The 19,951-nt window shown below is 37.9% G+C and overlaps 1 protein-coding gene across 17 annotated transcripts in view; it reads right to left on the bottom strand.

Annotated features, from left to right (window-relative positions):
• The window catches only part of LOC140611765 (uncharacterized), a 138,148-nt gene that overhangs the window by 26,951 nt on the left and 91,246 nt on the right, over positions 1-19,951 (bottom strand). For 5 of the 17 annotated variants that reach the window (XM_072788622.1, XM_072788623.1, XM_072788628.1 and 2 more), the window contains one exon: positions 2,237-2,361. The exons of 8 other annotated variants lie outside the window; for them this stretch is intronic. Coding sequence is in view for 4 of the 9 variants with exons in the window: in XM_072788621.1 (XP_072644722.1) it covers positions 7,385-7,443 (59 nt within the window). In the remaining 5 variants the exon portion in view is untranslated. Of the gene's footprint in view, positions 1-2,236; positions 2,362-7,287; positions 7,444-19,951 lie in introns of all 17 variants that reach the window. 4 more of the 17 variants (XM_072788621.1, XM_072788620.1, XM_072788618.1 and 1 more) reach the window with 2 other exon arrangements.

Here is a 19,951-nt window from a genome sequence, read left to right as displayed (position 1 = left end):
TATTTTAATTCCCTGTACTGATATTTCTATTAAATCAGTTCCTTTTGTTGAGTTTGTTACCGCTTGATCCATGACCAGACAGAGTATCTAGTGGTCTTTTGAACCTGGCTATCTCGTGCCACCAGGACGTTGGAATAAACAATGGTGAGAGCTTTTCTTCCTTTCTTTCTAAGATTTTATTTATTCAATTGAGAGAGAGAGAGAGAGAGAGGCAGAGGGAGAAGCAGGCTCCATGCAGGAAGCCTGACGTGGCATTTGATCCCAGGTCTGCAAGATCACATCCTGGGCCAAAGACAGTGCTAAACCACCAAGCCATCTGGGCTGCCCAAGAGTTTTTCTTTCTACTTGAGTTTTCACCCACACATCTTTGGTCCTAAAATAAATATGTGACATATACTGCCTGGGTGAGGAATGGGTGATGGGGGTGGTAGATAGACACCCAGAGCTTGACCTGATGGACCACTCTACTGCAGAATCCCTGAGTAGGGCAGTCTGGGTGGCTCAGCAGTTTAGCGCCAACTTCTACCTGGGGTGTAATCCTGGATACCTGGGATCGAGTCTCACGTCAGGCTCCCTGCATGGAGCCTGCCTCTCCCTCTCCCCGAGTCTCTGCCTCTCTCTCTGTATGTGTGTCTCTCATGAATAAATAAAATCTTAAAAAAAAGAATCCCTGAGTAAATGTCCTGGCAGATGTCTGTTAGGACTCATCTGCTCTGAGCTTCTGCCTTAGGCAGCATGAAGAGCACTCTTCCCAAACAAAATTATTCCATTAGCCCACGTGGACTAGGGGCTGGATTCTTCTTTATTTTCACATGAGCCAAACTATATGACTAAAAAATGATGGCTCATTAGAAATGACAAATATCATTTGCTTCAATGTGGGTGGAACTGGAGGGTATTATGCTGAGTGAAATAAGTCAATTGGAGAAGGACAAACATCATATGGTCTCATTCATTTGGGTAACATAAATAATAGTGAAAGGGAATAGAAGGGAAGGGAGAAGAAATGGGTAGGAAATATCAGAAAGGGAGACAGAACATGAAGACTCCTAACTCTGGGAAATGAACTAAGGGTGGTGGAAGGGGAGGGCAGGGGGAGGGGGTGAATGGGTGATGGACACTGAGGCGGGCACTTGACAGGATGAGCACTGGGTGTTATTCTGTATGTTGGCAAATTGAACACCAATAAAAAATAAATTTATTATTAAAAAATAAACACCACCTTTATTACTAATAAAAAAATGATGGCTCTTGATGTATGAGCAGTGGATGCCAAAAAGTAATTCTACTGACATGTGTGTATGCATGTGTATACACATGTGTGCTAATGCATTTGTGTATACGGAGAAAAACTGTTAGAAACTATATAGATCCTCCTCTTGTGTACTATAGACACCAGATAAACAGAAACTACATTTCCCAGATGAACTTGCAGGCAGAGTTCCAGTGTGATTTAGATTCCACTAATTAATGTCTGGCTTTTTTTCCCCTTGAATTCAAGAACTGAGAAAGTGAGAAGAGAATCATGGAATGAAACACTCCTTTTCCTGTGGTGGGCCATACCAGCTGCAGCATGGTTCTGGAGCCAGTAACTATAGTGACAACTTCCCAACTTGAGGGCAGTTTCTTAATTTTGTCAGTGACACCAGCTACACTGGCAACCAATTCTGCATTGTGGTTTTGGGAATTATTTCTGGAAGCGCATCCTAGAATATGGTTATTTAACCCTTCTAATATTTATGGACCCTGTATAGTTTATAGTAATTCTCTTTGTTCAACAAGCTAGATTTTGCCCTCTGCAAAGGAGGATTAAAAAAACAGCAATTTAGGATTTTGTATCTGATGTAAATAATTTTCAGTAGAGAAAGGCTCCTACTGAAACTAAATGGTGGGACCAGGAAAATCCATGGTCTGTATTGATAAAATAGTTATTTAAATCATCAGCTCTGGTCACCTGCAAAAAAGAACCTTTTGGAGTCAATGCTTTGACAGCCCAAGTGTCTCTACACAAAATAATATCATAAAAAAGAAGAATATAAAGTTGATGAGACTGTCAATTATTATTGAGGCCAATGAAAAGGGAAATAACTGGTTCAATATTTTAAATTTCCAGCTCAAGTTATGATGAAGATAAGTCAATCCTTAACCTCATCAGGTCCTTCTGGAAAATTTAGGACATTGATTGGGAACGAATGGTAGCCTGATGATTTGAACAGATACATTTGAGTAGACTCACATAACTTTGAGTATCCTCAGATTCCTAAGTGCCACCCTGGTCAGCAGAAGTTCCTCCTTCCCTGTCTGATGAGTAGAGACTTGCTAGACCAGAGATCCTTTAATGGCTTCACCTGAGCAGGATACCTTTCAAGAGAATGACAAGTCTTGTCATGCTGTACTCCTTTCATCTTTCAATGTCTCAAGATCAACAACTAAAATCCAAACATGTCATTGTAAGGATGGTACAAAATGAAATTTAGAAAGTGAGCAGCTTACACACCAAAATAACTAAAATATTTTGTTGTTATTTTTACTTGGTGGTTAGCTAATGGGGATATCATGGAAATGGATTCTAAGACCATGGAGGAAGGAACAAAATTATAAACCAGGATGAATTTATAGATATGAAAATCCCAAGATTGAAGAAAGTAAAAATACTGGGATAGATTGATCATGTATAACATTCTCCTAACTAGATCTCCTAAGAGGGCTTAGAGTATTCTTCCTATACCAAAACACTGAGAAATATATTGTTTCAGTCAATATCCTGTCAAGGAAGATTGAAGCACACCTTCCTGTAAAGCTCTGTTGCTCCCTTAGTGGCTATATTTCCAGATTGGAAGTGCTATTTAACCAGTGTCCCTGATTTTGGTGAGCCAAAATAGAGCATCAATTAACCAGGAAGGGCAAGACAGGCAAGACAGCCCTGATGGACAGCAGGACCAGAGTGATTATCAAAATGATTTGACCTGCAAACCCTTTAATATGAGCTAATGGATGAAGGGCTGAGACAGAGGAACAGAACTAAGGTTCTACTCAATTTGTATAATATGAATAAAACCCTTCTACATCTGATGAACAAAAGCCTCACTTGAGTCAACATAAAGGAGGAGTTAAGGCTTCTCATCCAATTTCCAGGCCTGAGTCAATAAACATACCTATAATCCCTGAATGAAGATAAGACTAGGTAGATGTAGGAGGATCTTGTAATAATATCACAACTATAAATTTTCCCAGAAGATTCCAAGAAGCCTACTCCAAAGAGACTAGGGACATTTATCAGAATGCAGTGGTCAATTTTACGTGTCAACTTCACTAAACTAACAGATGTTTAGGTGTAGGTGAAATATTATTTCTGGGTGTATCTCTGAGAGTGTATCCAGAAGAGTTGAACATCTGAATCAGTCAAATGAGCAAACAAGAGCCAACTTCACCAATGTGGTCAGGTACTATCCAATCTGTTGAGGGACCAAACAAAACCAAAAAAGGCAGAGGAAGGCTGAATTCTTCCACTCTTTTCTAGAGTTGACACATCATTCATCTTCTCCTGCTCCTGGACACTGAAGCTCCTGGTTCTCAGGCTTTCAAACTCTAGGACTCAGACCAATGTATCCCTGGTTCTCAGGCCTTCATCTTCATACTAAGAGTTATACCATCAGCAACCCTGGTTCTCAGAACTTTGGACTTAAAACTGAATAATACCATTGGCTCTCTTGGTTCTCCAGGTTGCAGATAGCAGATTGTGGCATATCTCAACTGCTAAAATTGTGTGAACCAATTTTCATAACAAATCTCCTATCTATCATCTATCTATCTATCTATCTATCTATCTATCTATCTATCTACCTACCTACCTACCTACCTACCTACCTACCTACCTACCTACAGATCTATCCATCAATCCTACTGGTTCTGTAACTCTGGAAAATGTTAATATAGCTATATGTTGAGAAAAGGAACTATCCAAACCTTCCAATAGTGATTGGATACTGACTGAGATGACATAAACTCCCAAGGGCCTGGAATGTCAATGGTCTAAGAATTAGAGAAGATGTACTTACGGGTAGAATTATAACTGGATCTTTGGCTCAATTCTATCTCAACAGAGGCTCAGTGCATCTAAAAACATGCTTGTGGTTATCTCCTCTTTCCCAGAGTGCTCAGTTGGAATAAACATACTATTACAGACAAAATCACAACATTGGCCCCCTAAACTATAAAGGATGTTATGACAGAGACAGCAAAATGAAAGCTTCAGGGATAACTCCTCTCTGCCAAAATAGTAAGTCAAAATCAATTCTTCATTTTTAAGGGGATTTCACACATTAGTGCCTGCACTGAATACTTGAAAAATTCTAGAGTTGTAAATCCTCCTCGATCCTCCTTTAACTGGTCTGTTTGGCCCAGGTAACTGGCCTTAGAAAAATCAATAGATTATTGTTACCCTAACAATGTGGTGACTGAATTATAGTTGCTGATCCATATGTAGGCTCTTTAATCGAACAGGGCAATGTGGCCTTTGATACTTCATATGCTCCAATTCTCTCTCTCTCATACACACACACACACACACTCATGCATGCACACACACACACACCTCACACAAATATTTACCTTCAGCCAGCAGGGACAGTTTAGGTCACCATTATTCCTCTACAACTCTTCACTCTGTTAATACTTGTATCATCTCACCATTCCATAGGCTATCATATTGATCCCCCATATGATGAGGTAATAGAACCATAAACACATGAAGAGATAATTCCCAGGAAAACCTAATGTCCTCCCAACTCTTTGAAGTTTTAGGGAGTTCAAGACATACCAAGATATCTCCTCCAGGGACGCTCAGGTGGTGCAATTGTTTAGTGTCTGCCTTTGGCCCAGGGCGTGATCCTGGAGTTCCGGGATTGAGTCCCACATCAAGCTCCCTGCATGGAGCCTGCTTCTCCCTCTGCCTGTGTTTCTGCCTCTCTCTCTCTCTCTCTTTCTCTCTCTCTGGCTCTCTCTCTCTGTGTGTGTCTGTCACGAATAAATAAATAAAATCTTAAAAAAAAAAGATACCCCTCCAAAGTGAAATACAAGGTGCTATACTTTGCTTCCTGATCATAAAAATAGAGATAGAACTTTTGGTGGCCTTTTTGGATTTTATAAGAAAAAAAATTGAGTGTTCCTTGTCTCAACTCATTAAATAATTTGTAAGGCTGCCAACAATTTGTAAGCCAGATTACAGTAAGATATTCCAGTTAACCCAGTCTGCAGTTCAAGCAGCTTCATAATCCAGAAACTAGAGTGGGGATCCAAAGGATCTATTATTCATCCAAAGATCTTTGGCAAAACAGACTATTGCATGGACCCAACAACAAACCCTAACTAAAGAGTCACAGAGAGACCTCTAGGATTCTAGAGATATGCTATACCATTTGTAGGATATAGATTCTCTTTTACAAAGTAGTTGTTCTCTTGCTACTAGTCTACTTGGTAGAGACTGAGACTTAACTCTGAGATACCAAGTAACATGAAATGTGAGTATTCATCATGAACTGGGTATTATCTAACCTAGGAAGCCATGAAATTGGCATGTGAAAATGACATATTTAAGACTGTACTCTAGCAGGAACCAAAGCCACAGGTAAGTTTTATGAATATATGGTTCCTCCCTGTTCCTGCTGTGCTATCACTTCTTCTTTCAGTAATACCACTTATGAATACCACCGCCACTTGACTGAGGAAGGAAAAATCTGAGGCTGGCTTACATGATATACCACCCCAGCCAAAGTAGTCTACTGGAACATTAAATATTTTTTACTCACACTCAAAACAAATAATATCATTGAAGACACACAAAAAATACCAATGGAAGTATTGGAAAAGCTGGGAAACTCTGTTGTTCTCAGACAATAAGTGCTCTTCCCAGAGCCTTGTGCATTAAAATCACAATTACTGATATCAGGAAGTCATGTTAACATGAGAAACAAGCTCCATGCAGGAAGCCTGATGTGGGACTCGATCCCGGGTCTCCAGGATCATACCTTGGACTGCAGGTGGCCCTAAGCCGCTGAGCCACAAGGGCTGCCCTGTAAATTTTGTTTTGTTTTGTTTTATTATTTTATTTATTTATTTTACTTATTTATTTTATTTTATTTTATTTTTTATTTATTTTATTTGTTTTTTATTTTTTTGTAATTTTTTTAAAGACAGTAAAAATGCTTTAAATTTTTGTCACGAAAATGTATAATTATCAATATCTTGGTATATAGAAATTTGTAATCCATCTGGACATATGGGTTCAGATGGCTACAAGATGCACTAAAGCAGGCTAAGTTGAGATGGGAGACTATTAAACTCATACAACTAGAGACATGTGGTACTTGGAAATGTCTGGCCCTGGAAAGGATAGGAAAGAGATATGGCACTGAAAATAAACAAAGTAGTTGAATTTTTTATTTTTTTTTATTTATTTACGATAGTCACACACAGAGAGAGAGAGACAGAGGCAGAGACACAGGCAGAGGGAGAAGCAGGCTCCATGCACCGGGAGCCCGACATGGGATTTGATCCCGGGTCTCCAGGATCGTGCCCTGAGCCAAAGGCAGGCGCTAAACTGCTGCACCACCCAGGGGTCCCTGAAAATTTTTATATACAAAACAATCAACTCTCAACTCTGTCCTCAATCCCTCATACACACACTTACATATCACAGACACATACATACCACACACAAGTGCCCTGTTCCCAGGCAGAAATGTAAACTTTCAAAAAACAAAAAAGAAATGTAAACTTTCAGAACAAAATAAGATTGGTACAAATTTCTTATCAGTAACACTGGGTGCTAGAAGACATTTTCTGATACTCAAAATCTATTTCCCATATTCCCTCCTTCATGGAGCTATGAGAATAAACTGTAGCAAAATGAAGTTGTAAACCAAAAATATGTTGGAGTGAATCCAGAAAACAAGGAAGGAAGCCCCAAGTGCTGAGATGACAGCTGTATGGCAACATTAGAGAGCAGTAAGTCTGGAGAGGAGCAGGGACATGGAGCTCCCAGAGTGGGGGATTTCCATGCTGTCATGAAGAGTCTTAAAAGAAAATGAGAAGACACTTCCATTGCAGCTTCCAATATGTAAAGAGCTGGGAAGCTGTCACTGTCATCCACACAAGAGCAAAGTTCTACAAACTGAAAATCAATGATTTTTTTAGATCAATCAAAGAATGGAGATTATAGGACAAACCACCACCTCAAAATCTAGAGAGATAGGCAAATACAGAGAATTACAGCTGAGATGTCCATACCTGAACAGAAGCCGTTTATGTGGTAGAAATACATAAATGATAACCTCAGTGAATTGCTGGAGGCTGAATTGGACTAGCTTGAGTGAGGAGCCAAGTCTCAGATGATCCACCGCATTTTCATGGGTTTTATCTCCAGGAATTCTAGTAGGTTCTCACCTTGGAGATCAAAGAAAAATCCTCTCATGCTTTGGGCTAGGAGAGGATGTTACCATTTTGTTGAAATATGCCCAGGTACTTCCCATAACAAAGGTCTTCCCTCCAGAGGAAATTATTAGAACCCTAGAGAATCTGAGGGAAAGGCAGTTAGTTAACCCTAGGCCTCTCTAGCCTCGTCTTACAAAAAAAGGCTAAGAAATGCTTTTTTTTAAAGAAATGGTTCTAAAGGCCACAGCCAAGGGACTCAAGTCCATTAATAAAAATGAGATTTTTTATTTAATGAATGAGATATTTTTTTTTTTCATTTTATTAAATGAGGGGTGCCTGAGTGACTCAATTGTTAAGTGTCTGCCTTCTGCTGAGGTCATGATCTCGGTGGGGGGGGGGTTTCCATCTCCCTCTGCCCCCTTCTTCCCCTACTTGGGCTCTCTCTCTGTCTCACAATAAAAATATTTACAAAAATGCTATTTAATCAAATTAAGTTTATAGAAGACTGCTTCACTCCATACCTTGCCACCACATCAACAGGGCTTCGATATAATAACAGTGAATTATAATGGAGAGAGGTGCAAAACACAGACTCTATTTAAGAAGTTGTGCTTAGGGAAATCCAAAGAAAACAGAGAGAAAAAAATAAAACTGAAACCTCTGGCACTTCCAGCTACAGCAAACATTTAAACACAGTCAGCTTTATACAGATTAATACAAAACCTCACACTAAAGGCCTACTAGCCTTAGTTCCTAATAACTGACATATAATGTGCACTTTAAACAATAATTATAAGGTACGCTAAGGAAAGAAAAAAACAGATGAGACACAGCAAGCCTAAGAACTAGGCTTAGATGTGACACAGAATTTGGAATTATCAGATATGAAAGTTTAAAATATTATGATTAATATGCTAAGGGCTCTAAAAGAAAAAATAAACAAATGTAAGAACACATGATTAATGTTAGTAGAGAGATGGAATCTCTAAGAAAATGCTAAAAATAAAAAGCATTATAAGAGAAGTAAAGAATGCCTTTGGAATTCATGGATGGACTCATTAGTACACTGGCGAGAGGACTGGTGCACTTAAAGATGTACCAATAGAAACTTCCTAAACAGAAAAGCAAACAGAAAAATGAATGGAATTATTAAAAAGGCTAGTATGTCCAAGAACTGTAGGACAAGTACACAAGTTGTGATACATAATGATAATACTAGAAGAAGAAGAAAGAGAAAAAGAAACAGAATAAATATTTGAAGTATTAATGGCTAATAATATTCCCAAACTAGTGACATACACTAAATCACACACTAGGAAGCTGAGAGAACACCAAGCAAGACCAAGCAAGATGAACACCAAAAAAAAAAAAAAAAAAAAAAAAAAAAACTACTTCAAGGGGTCTATATTCAAAGTACAGAAAACCAAAGACAAAGGGAAAATCTTCAAGGAAGCCAGAGTACAAAAACACTTTACCTATAGAAGCTAAAGTACACTTTACACTTACAAATTCCCCTTCTTCAGTAAATTCTCTTAATCTCTTCTGGTTTTCTGTTTATATAAACTGAATGTAAGGGTGAGGTCCACAGTTCAGTATGACCACCTCTTAACAATTCCAGTATCTGTCTCTTGAGAATGTGCCAGAGATATTTCATGATTTGTTATCCTTATCTTTCAGGCTCAGTCTAAATACTAACAAGGAAACTCCTATTGAATTTTCAGTTAACATATATATTAGATAAATACTTAATTTTTTTCTTATAGTTGCTTTTCTTATCTGATATTTATCCCCATTCAGGCAGTAGCCAATGTCTCCATGTCTTAGGATAATAGAAAAGAATCTACAGAATTAAAACAATAATAATAAGTTTTTGGCTTTGGTGTTCAGTAGCAAAAGCCCAAGAACAACCAAAATAGTAGAAGAAGACATGACCAGGTAGGACCACGGTAACAAAGAAACAGAAAGAATGAAAAGGTAGGGTCTGGTACATAAACATGATTGTGATTCAGACCATCTGCCCTTGACACTATTCAGTTTTCCAGTACTCAGAGATAACCAGGAAAATGGAAGCTCTATAAAGAAATTAAATTCAGGTACAAAAATTAAAGTTAGATTTTTTTCATAACCAGGTATTTACTCAACTTACATGGAAAATGCCTAGAAGAATACACAGGGAACTGTTAAGAGAGTTTAGGGAGTAGAACAGGAAGTCAGTAGGGAGGAATCAAAACTACTTTTCTCTCATAAACTTATGAAATATTCATGTATTTTTGGAATTTCACTTATTTATTCAACAAAATATAACTTATTTTTATAAAAAGAAATTAACAAGGAGCACAATCACAAATAAAAAATACACATTAAGAAAATTATTCAAGGCAAATTTTCCTCAGGTCCATGAAGATGACAAAAAAAGTGAATGAGGATTTGGTAGGAAAGGAAAGCAATGGAAAAGGTAAGAAAGACCAGGAACGACAAAATAAGAGTCAGCAATAAGAAAAAGTAAACATCATCTTCTTGTACAAATACCATAAGGTTGAGAGCCTCATTAATGTGTCTACGGCCACTTTACTATTAGAAAACACTGAAAAACTGGTGTGTACCCAAAGGAGACAAGTAGACAAATTAAGGAACTGGGATCCATATTGGCTAAGGAAAAATGACATGCTGGTATATAAACACGAGATCAGAAGTCTGAGGAGGGACTGCAGTCATCAGTAAGTAAGTGAAAGTTCATCAAATGGCAAAACGATTACACTTAATTTTTACATCGAGATCAAAGAATTAAACTGAAGAGTCAATTAAAAGGAAGCAGATTTAAATTTTCTAGTGTTCCCTTAAAATTAGATACATTAATTAAAAACCAATCCTGGACATCCCTATCAAGTAGCGCCAGAAGTGCTGTGACTTGTTAATCCCTTTGCTTTGTTTTGGACTTAATAGCAAAAGTAGCTGCAAGTATGCAGAAGGAAATATTAAAATAAATATATCACCTGAAAAGTGAAGGTGAGTCTACTGTGGAAGGGCAGCCCTCCACTGGCAAAGCAGAAGAAATTGCTTTTACCTTTTATAGTAAAGAGGAAGGCATTGCTGTAACCAGCTCCAGATAACCAGAGTAACATGGCTTTAAGAACCTACTAGAAAAGTGTCTGCAGAGAAGGTGTCCAAAAAAGAAAGTATGGGTAAAAGACTGATGGAACCTGAGAAAACGGTTATGATTAACCTGATCTGCTTCACAACTTTGCCTCAAGCCAGACTTTCCACTCCCTTCATGACTCCTCTTCTTTCCTTTAGTATAATCCCTACCACTGAGCAATAGTAAATCTTAGTTCTAAATGTCAGTCCTGAAAAGTTAGCACAAGCTCTCTTGCATTAGATTTCTGATGGCTAAAAAGTGTTCAGAATAGTTTAGCATGATAATCAAATGTCAACATTATTTCAGTATAGCAAGATAATGGTCCGAAAATATTCCTAGTTCACTTCTAAACATAAATAAGCACTTGGGGATCCCTGGGTGGCTCAGTGGCTTAGCGCCTGCCTTCGGCCCAGGGTGTGATCCTGGAGTCCCAGGATCAAGTCCCACATCAGGTTCCCTGCTTGGAGCCTGCTTCTCCCCCTGCCTGTGTCTCCATGTCTCTGTGTCTCTGTGTCTCTGTCTCTCGTGAATAAATAAAATCTTAAAAAAAGAAGCACTTATAAGTATCTTTAATTAAGAAGGAATTCATAAATGTCAACTAGTTATTTGCAGGTCAAAATCAAGATATTCTAAAAAAACAAAATCAAGGTATTATGTGCTATTTAACAATCTAAAGATTGAAAAATTAAATTCATAGGAAGGAGAGAGAGAACAGATACAAATCAAATTGGTAGATGTTTCCTTATTAGATGTTTGCAAGGGGCACTGAATAACTAAATAGCAAGGGTTCTCATTAAAACAAGAAGAGTTTTCACACTTATTTATTTCACACTATTTATTCCTTTTGTCAAGGAATAAACAGTAATTCAAAAACTTGATTAAGTGTTTTCCATTGGAATCAGAGGCAGCATCAAAAATTCTCTAAACTTACTACGGCAACAATTTCTTAATACATACCCATATCAAATCATTATGTTGCACAACTTAAACTGACACAATGTTATGTATCACTTATATCTTAATAAAACTGAAAAAAAGAAAACCCAGATTTCTACATAAAATCAATAATTAAAAGAGCTTTTACATAAGAATCATAAGACCGAGAAGTCATGGCTACTATTGTATACATCTACACAACTGCACAAAATGTACTCAAAAGTTAATTTGTTTAATTATCACAAGAACAGTCTTCTGTCCTCACTCTGTTACCTGAACACTCTCTTCAAATGAGAGGTGAAGAAACCAAGGACTGGAGAAGTCAAATCCTTAGCCAATGCATTACAGCCAAACAGCTAAACCAAAATTTAACATATGATGACCTCAAACCCATAAATAGGGATCCCTGGGTGGCGCAGCAGTTTGGCGCCTGCCTTTGGCCCAGGGCGCGATCCTGGAGACCCGGGATCGAATCCCACATCAGGCTCCCAGTGCATGGAGCCTGCTTCTCCCTCTGCCTATGTCTCTGCCTCTCTCTCTCTCTCTCTCTCTCTGTGACTATCATAAATAAATAAAAATTAAAAAAAAACAAAAACCCATAAATATTCACCTTGGAACAATGCCTCCCTCTCTGAAATATTGGTTCTGTCATTAACAAGCTCCATGACATCAGAAAAAATTATTAATTTCTCTGGATCTTAGTTTCCTTCTGTGTAAAATTCTCTGAAGACAGGAATTCCAAGTTCTCTTTTTTGTTTGATATAAATAATCCATCATTCCTCTATTAAGAGCATATCATAAAGTCAGAAATAAGGCACATGATCGTACCATGAAGTCTTTTTTTTTAAAGATTTTATTTATTTATTCATGAGAGACACCGAGAGAAAGAGAGGCAGAGACATAGGCAGAGGGAGAAGCAGGCTCTCTATGCAGAGAGGTTGACATGGGACTCAATCCTGGGTCTCCAGGATCACGCCGCAGGCTGAAGGCAGCGCCAAACCACTGAGCAACCCCGGCTGCCCAAGGCTTACTTTTGAATGTGAGCTGCATAAACATATATTTATTTGAAAAGCAAACAAGGGGCTCCTGGGTGGCTCAGCTGGCTAAGTGTCTCAGTCTTGGCTTCGGCTCAGGTCATGATCTCGTGGTCATGAGATCAGGAGATTTAGCCCCATATCCAGCTCTGTACTTAGTGCAAAGTCAGCTTCAGATTTTCTCTCCTTGTCCCTCTCTCAAATGAATAAATAAATAAATAGTCCTTAAATAAAAAAAGTAAAGCAAATCAAATTCCATGGTTTCCTCTACTTGTCCTTATCTGTAAAGGCATGTAGAGTTGACACATGAGAAATAGAGCCTTTCTTTTTTTAAATAGAGCCTTTCCATAAATGAGCATGTCTATTCACAAATGAGATATTTCCAGCTCTTACCTTCCACCCTGTTTATTAATATTATTATTATCATTTATAATAAAGATATCTGTCTATGGCTTGGTTTGAAAAGGGCTTGCACACTGTCCATCAGCAATAAAAAACCCATGACCTTACTCATGTGGTAATTAAGTCTACAGCCTATCAGCTCATATGAAACAGGCTGAGGCTGTTCTGGTTGGTGGAAGGGAGGAACATAAGACCCTCAGAGGACATCACTAAAATTCCTTCATCCCAGAAATATACACCTCAGTTGGGCAGGTCCTGGTGCAAATAGGAGGTAAGGAATTGTCAGAGAGTGCCACTTATTCATGGGAAGGGGAGCCAAACTAGAGCTGAAACCCTCAGCAGACTGAACCATCCAGAGCTCAGAACAGGGGGGAGCAGCATCCAGCTCTTGCATAAAACCACAGTCTGTGTTATAGCTCTTCATTGCATTGTGCTTAAGCAGACACTGTCTTACAACCCTGGGGATGAGGAAGACACTGCTGGGTTGGGGTGAGGGGAGAGAGACACCAGCATAGGCCCTAGTAGGAGTATACAACAGATTCAGAAAATGCAAGACTGAATATAAGGAAATATTCTATTCTCAGCGCTATAGCTAGCTTCCTGGCTATGTGATTTTGAAAAATGAAATCCCACCTCTCAATCTACATTCTTAAGTCTGCAAATGGGGCATAAAAGTAATACCCATCTTTGGATGTTGTCTTTTCTTTTTTTTTTCATTAAATAAGTTAGTGCCTATAAAGTCACCCTTTTGAACACTGCGCTGCAAAAAAAAAAAAATTGGTCACTATTTAGTAAATCCTTGGCAACCCAATGACTGGTACCCAAACATCCGACAGAGGAGTTTACGTATGTAACTTCTAATTTAATCTTCACAAATATTTTAGGAGGTTTAGCCACTTAGCCACTTAGTGGCTAATCAAGAAACTGAGGTATAAAGAGGATAATTAACTTAATCAGATACATACAATAAGCTATCTGTCTGACCCCTCAGTTCTCCTATTCTTAACCACTGTAATATAAAACTCCATAGAGCTAAATATCAAAGATGCTCATTATTAGCATGTCAGTAGACAATATTCTCACTTATTTGCTTTTATTCAATAAAACAATAAACTGCACTGTTTATAAGAACAGTCTTTTTTATTTTTATTTTTATTTTTTTTTATTTTTTTTAAGAACAGTCTTTTTTAAAAATGAGGCCCAAAGCTATTTTTCTTTCAAGTAGGGAAAACACTTTTTTTCTGAAAACACTGTTTATCTAAAGGTTATTCATCATCAACAAACACTACTTCATTGTAACATCATAACAAACCTATAATTTTGTAGGAGAGAAGTCTGGGTTTTAGAGATATTAAGTGATATCAAGTAAATAGTAATACTAGTAATCATTTACTGACATTCTACATTTAAGCATGACTTCTGGTGCTTTAGGTTATATCTAATCTCCATGATAAGACAAGGCAGGGTCCCCCTCACTTTCATAAATGCAGAAAGTCAGGAAATATTTGCCAAGGGCTCAAATCTTTAAATGATGAAGGTAGGTTCAAGTGCAGGTCTTTCTCACTCTTCAAGCTGTGCTTTTTCTAGTTCAGCAAGCACTGTCATAAATAGATACCTCCTTACTCTTTCTTATGCTCTTCCTTTCCCTGACTCAAGTATCTCCCAAATTCAAGCCTTTATCATGCTTCACTGAAGCATTAAAAATGACTTGATTTGTTTCTTTCAAAAGCACCCTCCACACTGCCACCAGAATTATGATTATATAAGTAACAGCAGTGTTAATCTGACTGTGACGGCTATTCTCAACATACTTTGACAAGTCCCTCCAAGTGCATTCCGAGGCCCAACACTGAGTAACCACCTTATGACCTTTCAGTCAACAACTTTTCCCCATCCCCCAAAACTGCCACAAATGTTTACCTCTTAAGAATCACCCCAGATGAATGTAAGCTGGTACAGCCACTCTAGAAAACAGTATGGAGGTTCCTCAGAAGTTGAAAATAGAGCTACCCTATGATCCAGCAATTGCACTACTAGGGATTTACCCCAAAGATACAAATGTCATGATTCAAATGGGTACCTGCACCCTAATGTTTATAGTAACAACGTCCACAATAACTAAACTATGGAAAGAGCCCAGATGTCCATCAACAGATGAATGTATAAAGAAGATGTGGTATATTGGTGTATATATATATATGTGTGTGTGTGTGTGTGTGTGTGTGTGTGTGTGTGTGTATATATATATATCCATCCATACACACAATGGACTACTACTCAGCCCTCAAAAAAAAATCAAATCTTGCCATTTGTAATGACATGGATAAAACTAGAGGATATTATGCTAAGTGAAATAAGTCAATCAGAGAAAGGCAGTTATTATATGATCTCACCCATATGTGGAATTTAGTAAGAAACAAAACAGAGGATCATAGGAGAAAAGAGGGAAAAAAAAGATGAAATCAGAGAGGGAGACAAATCATAAGAAACTCTTAATCATAGGAAACAAACTGAGGGTCCCTGGAGGGGAGGGAAGTGGGCAGATGGGGTAACTGTGTGATTAAGGACGGCATGTGACGTAATGAGCACTGGGTATAATAGAAGGTTGATAAAACACTGACCTCTACTTCTGCAACTAATAATACATTATGTGTTAATTGATTTTTTAAAATTTTAAAGTAAAAAAATAAAATAAAAAGAACCATCCCAGACATCTCTAGAAATACCTGCCCACCCTTTATTCCTCAAGCTGAAAAAAAAAAGATCTCTGTCAAACTCCTAGGCTCTGCACATACCTCTCACACATTATTTTGAAATGTTCTATGTATGTCTGTCTTTCTCTAAGACTACATTTAGCTTTGTTTTTCAGTACTTGGTAAGACTAGAAATTTAGCAAAGAATTTGTTGAAATACACTTAACTGGCTTGCCCAAGTATAACATCTGAGAAGCAGAAGAAGGAGGATTTTAACTTCAGGTCTTTTAAGGCTAGGCCCAGTGCTCTGTTATATCCAGAAAATAAACACATCTATCCTGTAGCAAATTATGTTGCATAGACACAATTTTGAAACAGAGGTTGGAGCAGAACTAGATCAAGTGCCTAACACATACCTGAAATTATTGTCATCTTGGAAGCAAATGACAAAATAATATTTTTAGGCTACTTCTAAACTATTGGTATCAATATGTGACAAATCTGTACCAATTTATAACATGGATCAGTGTGTTTATGAAGTATCTATAATACAGCAGGAAAAGTTTGCCTCTTAATGAAATATATTCATACCAACAATGACCCTTAGTAATTGCGTAATTACTGCATTGCCTGGTACTATTTGCAGACATTCAGTTATTAAATACAGATTCAGGAGCAAGGGAAGAAATCACAATTTTCCTAGGTAGGCTCTCAATCTAGAAGTAATTAAAGACTTACTTAAGAGACAGAACATGAAAGACCCTTCACAAACCAAACAGTTAAACCTACATTAAATTAAAATTGCGGGGATCCCTGGGTGGCGCAGCGGTTTGGCGCCTGCCTTTGGCCCAGGGCGCGATCCTGGAGACCCGGGATCGAATCCCACATCGGGCTCCCGGTGCATGGAGCCTGCTTCTCCCTCTGCCTGTGTCTCTGCCTCTCTCTCTCTGTGTGACTATCATAAATAAATAAATAAATAAATAAATAAATAAATAAATAAATAAAAATTTAAATTAAAATTGCATTTTACCTTAGAATTAGGAAAATGAGAAATACTTTACTGCCTGCAAGGTATGAACATATATATTAAATATTGGAAGAAATCATTTTAAATAAGCTCCTTCAGTCTGATACTGTCTCCCTGCTGGATTTCAAATTAAAATAGTTTACCCTATTAGGGGAAATGCCTCACTTTCCTTCACTGGATTTCCCCCTTTAGTCTTTCTTTTAAATGTGAGTGCCTCTTGGATACTGCCCTTGGCTCTTCTTTCTTTTGTACTCCCTGGGTATTTCATTAAGGAACTCCATTTTAACTACCATTCAGAACTAGATTACTCCATTCCTACAACTCAATAGCAAAAATACAAACTGAATTTTAAAATAAACAAAGGACTTAAAGAGATATTTCAGAAAAGAAAAGTGCTCAACATCACTAATCATTAGGGAAATGCGAATCAAAATCACATTTGCCTCATACCTGTTAGAATGGCTATTATCAAAAATACAAAAAAATAAATAAATATTAGAGAGCTTATGGAGAAATAGGTACCTTAGCACACTGTGGATAGGAATGGAAAATAGTGCAGTTACTATGGAAAATAGTATGAAGGTTTCTCAAAAAATTAAAAATTACCATATGATCCAGCAATCGTGCTTCTGTGTATATATCCAAACAATTGAAATCAGGAGATACAGCTGATATATAAATATCTGAAGAAATATTTATACTCCCATGTCCATGGCAGCATTATTCACAATAGCCAAGCTATAGAAACAACTTAAATATCCATCAACAAATGAATGGGTTAAAAAATGTGGTATATAGAGACAATGGAATATTATTTGGCCTTAAGACAAAAAGGAAATCCTGCCATATGCAACAACCTCGATGAATCTGAACAATATTAGGCTAAGTGAAATAAACCAGTCACAGAAAGACAAATACTGCATGAGTTCATTTATATGAGATATCTAAAATAGTCAAACCTACAGAAGCATAAAGGTGAATGGTGGTTGCCAGGAGCTAGGTAGAGAGGGACTAGAGAATTGTTTAAAGTGTATAAAGTGTTGCTTATTCAAACTGAGTAAGTTCTAGAGATCTTTTGTTCCAGTGCCTACAATTAACAATACTGTATTATACACTTAAATTTGTTCAGAGGTAGAGCTCATGTTTAGTGTTCATAACACAATTTTACAAAGAGAATGAGATTCAGATTACTCCCAAGTTTATAATTTGAATCCATTTGCCATTCCTGGCTCTCTATACTCATACAAATCCTTTCCAGGTCAGATCAGAGAGAGGGATAAGGCACAAGAGGAAGATTCTGAGCTCACCTCATCCCATGGACATACTGAGGCAACAGTACATCTTTACAACTAACTCTGAAAATAACCTGAAATTGTAAATGAATTTGGTACAAGTTCCAGGATACAAAATTAATATACAGAAATCAGTTGCACTTCTATACACCAGTAACGAAGTAGAAGAAAGAGAAATTGAGAAAACTATCCCATTAACAACTGCACCAAAAAGAATAAAGTATCTAAGAATGCATTTAACCAAGGAGGTAAAAGACCGATACTCTGCAAACAATAAAACACTGTTGAAAGAAACTGAAAACGAAACAAACAAATGGAAAGATATGCCCTGCTTATAGATCAGAGGAATTAATATTGTTAAAATGTCCATACTACCCAAAGCAATCTACAGATTTAACACAATCCAAATCAAAATACATATAGTACTCTTCACAGAAGGCAAACAAATAATCCTAAAACTTGTATGGACCACAGAAGATCCCAAATAGCCAATGTAATTTTTTTCCTGGTTTGGAAGATGCATTGTTTTTATTTTTATTTAAATTAAATTAATTGGAAGAGGCAAGATGGCAAAAGAGTGGGGATCCTCCTTTCATCTCATCCCCTTATTTAGCTAGATAACTCTCAAATCATCCTGAACACCTATGAATTCAACCCAAGATGTAAGGAAAGAATGGCTGGAACAATACAAATAGAAAAGTGACCATTTTTTGCAAGGTAGGAGTGTGGAGAAGAGAAACGGAGGGGCCATATTGGAAGATAAATGGTGTGGGGGTGTGGAGGAGCCTCTGTAAGCTGGTACTAGAAAGTGATATGGCCCTGGAGCTCAAAATTGGGATCTTTAGAAATCTGCTCCTGTTAGAGTGTTCCCCGCCTGAAAGATACTCAGTGGTGAAGCGGGGGCAGAATTAAAGGTGGGACAGTGGGATATCAATATCCCTGGAAGTGCAAAAAGAACAGAGGTGTCTCAGCTGGCAGAAATTCCAAGGATTGCTGCAGGGAAAGGGCTTTAAATGACTGAGCCAGGGAGGGGACTCTCAGCTTGTTTTGCCCTAAACAACGAATGAAGGCTGGATTGGGTGACTGCTCTGGGTGTTGGGCCCCTGAAAAGGATGGGAACACAGCAACCCTCCGTCTTCCTCCAGGAAAGGCAGAGCGGGTGCACACTCAACCACATGAACACTCTCTGTGAACACTCCTACAATGGACAGAAACAGGGTGACCCTCTCCTTCCTCTAGGAGGGGGCGTGCAGTTGCATGCACTAGTGGGGGAAGCTCTCCCTGCCAGAGCCCTGCAAATCACACAAAATAGTGTCCTTCCATCTTCCCCCTGGAGGTTTGAGTGAGTGGGTGGGCATCATAGGAGTCTGTAGAGTTTGGTACACACCATGATCTTTCAGCTCTGGGATTGGAGATGGGGGCCAGTCATTTTTATTTCCTCCCTCTAAAGTGGTGTGGAAAGTCTTCAGGGAACAAAAGCCACACACAGCAAATAGCTTATACTGAGCCCAGTCCCCTGGCATGGGGCGGACAACTCTGCCCAGGCACAGACACCTGAGAATCAGCACAGCAGACCTCCTCCAGAATACTGGCTGGAAGAACCTGGGAACAGAAAGTTTACTGACCAACCAGGACTGGAAAACTCCAGTGGGGGGAGTAAAATAATATATAGAAAGAACTCAAGGTTTTCTCTTATGATTTGTTGGTCTTTCAGTTCAAAATTTTCCTTTTTTTCCCTTTTTTTCCATTTAAACTAGTTTTTTTAATCCACTTTTTCCTTTTAAATCTTTTTTTAACTTTCATATTTTATAATTACATGTTATAGATATGTTTTTCATTTTTGGCTTTCTTTCACTCTATTCAATTTTATTTTTTTTGTGTGTGTATATATATATATTTGGTTTCTTTATAACTTTAGAATTTAGTATCTTTTAACATATAGACCAAAATACACTCAGGACAAGTGGATCACCCTGTTTTGTCCACTCTGAGGTTATATT

The sequence above is a fragment of the Canis lupus genome, chromosome 20 (assembly GCF_048164855.1).
Source record: "Canis lupus baileyi chromosome 20, mCanLup2.hap1, whole genome shotgun sequence".
Lineage (NCBI taxonomy): Eukaryota > Metazoa > Chordata > Mammalia > Carnivora > Canidae > Canis > Canis lupus.
Note: the sequence above shows the minus strand (reverse complement) of the source record. Positions and strands in the feature narration are given on the sequence as shown.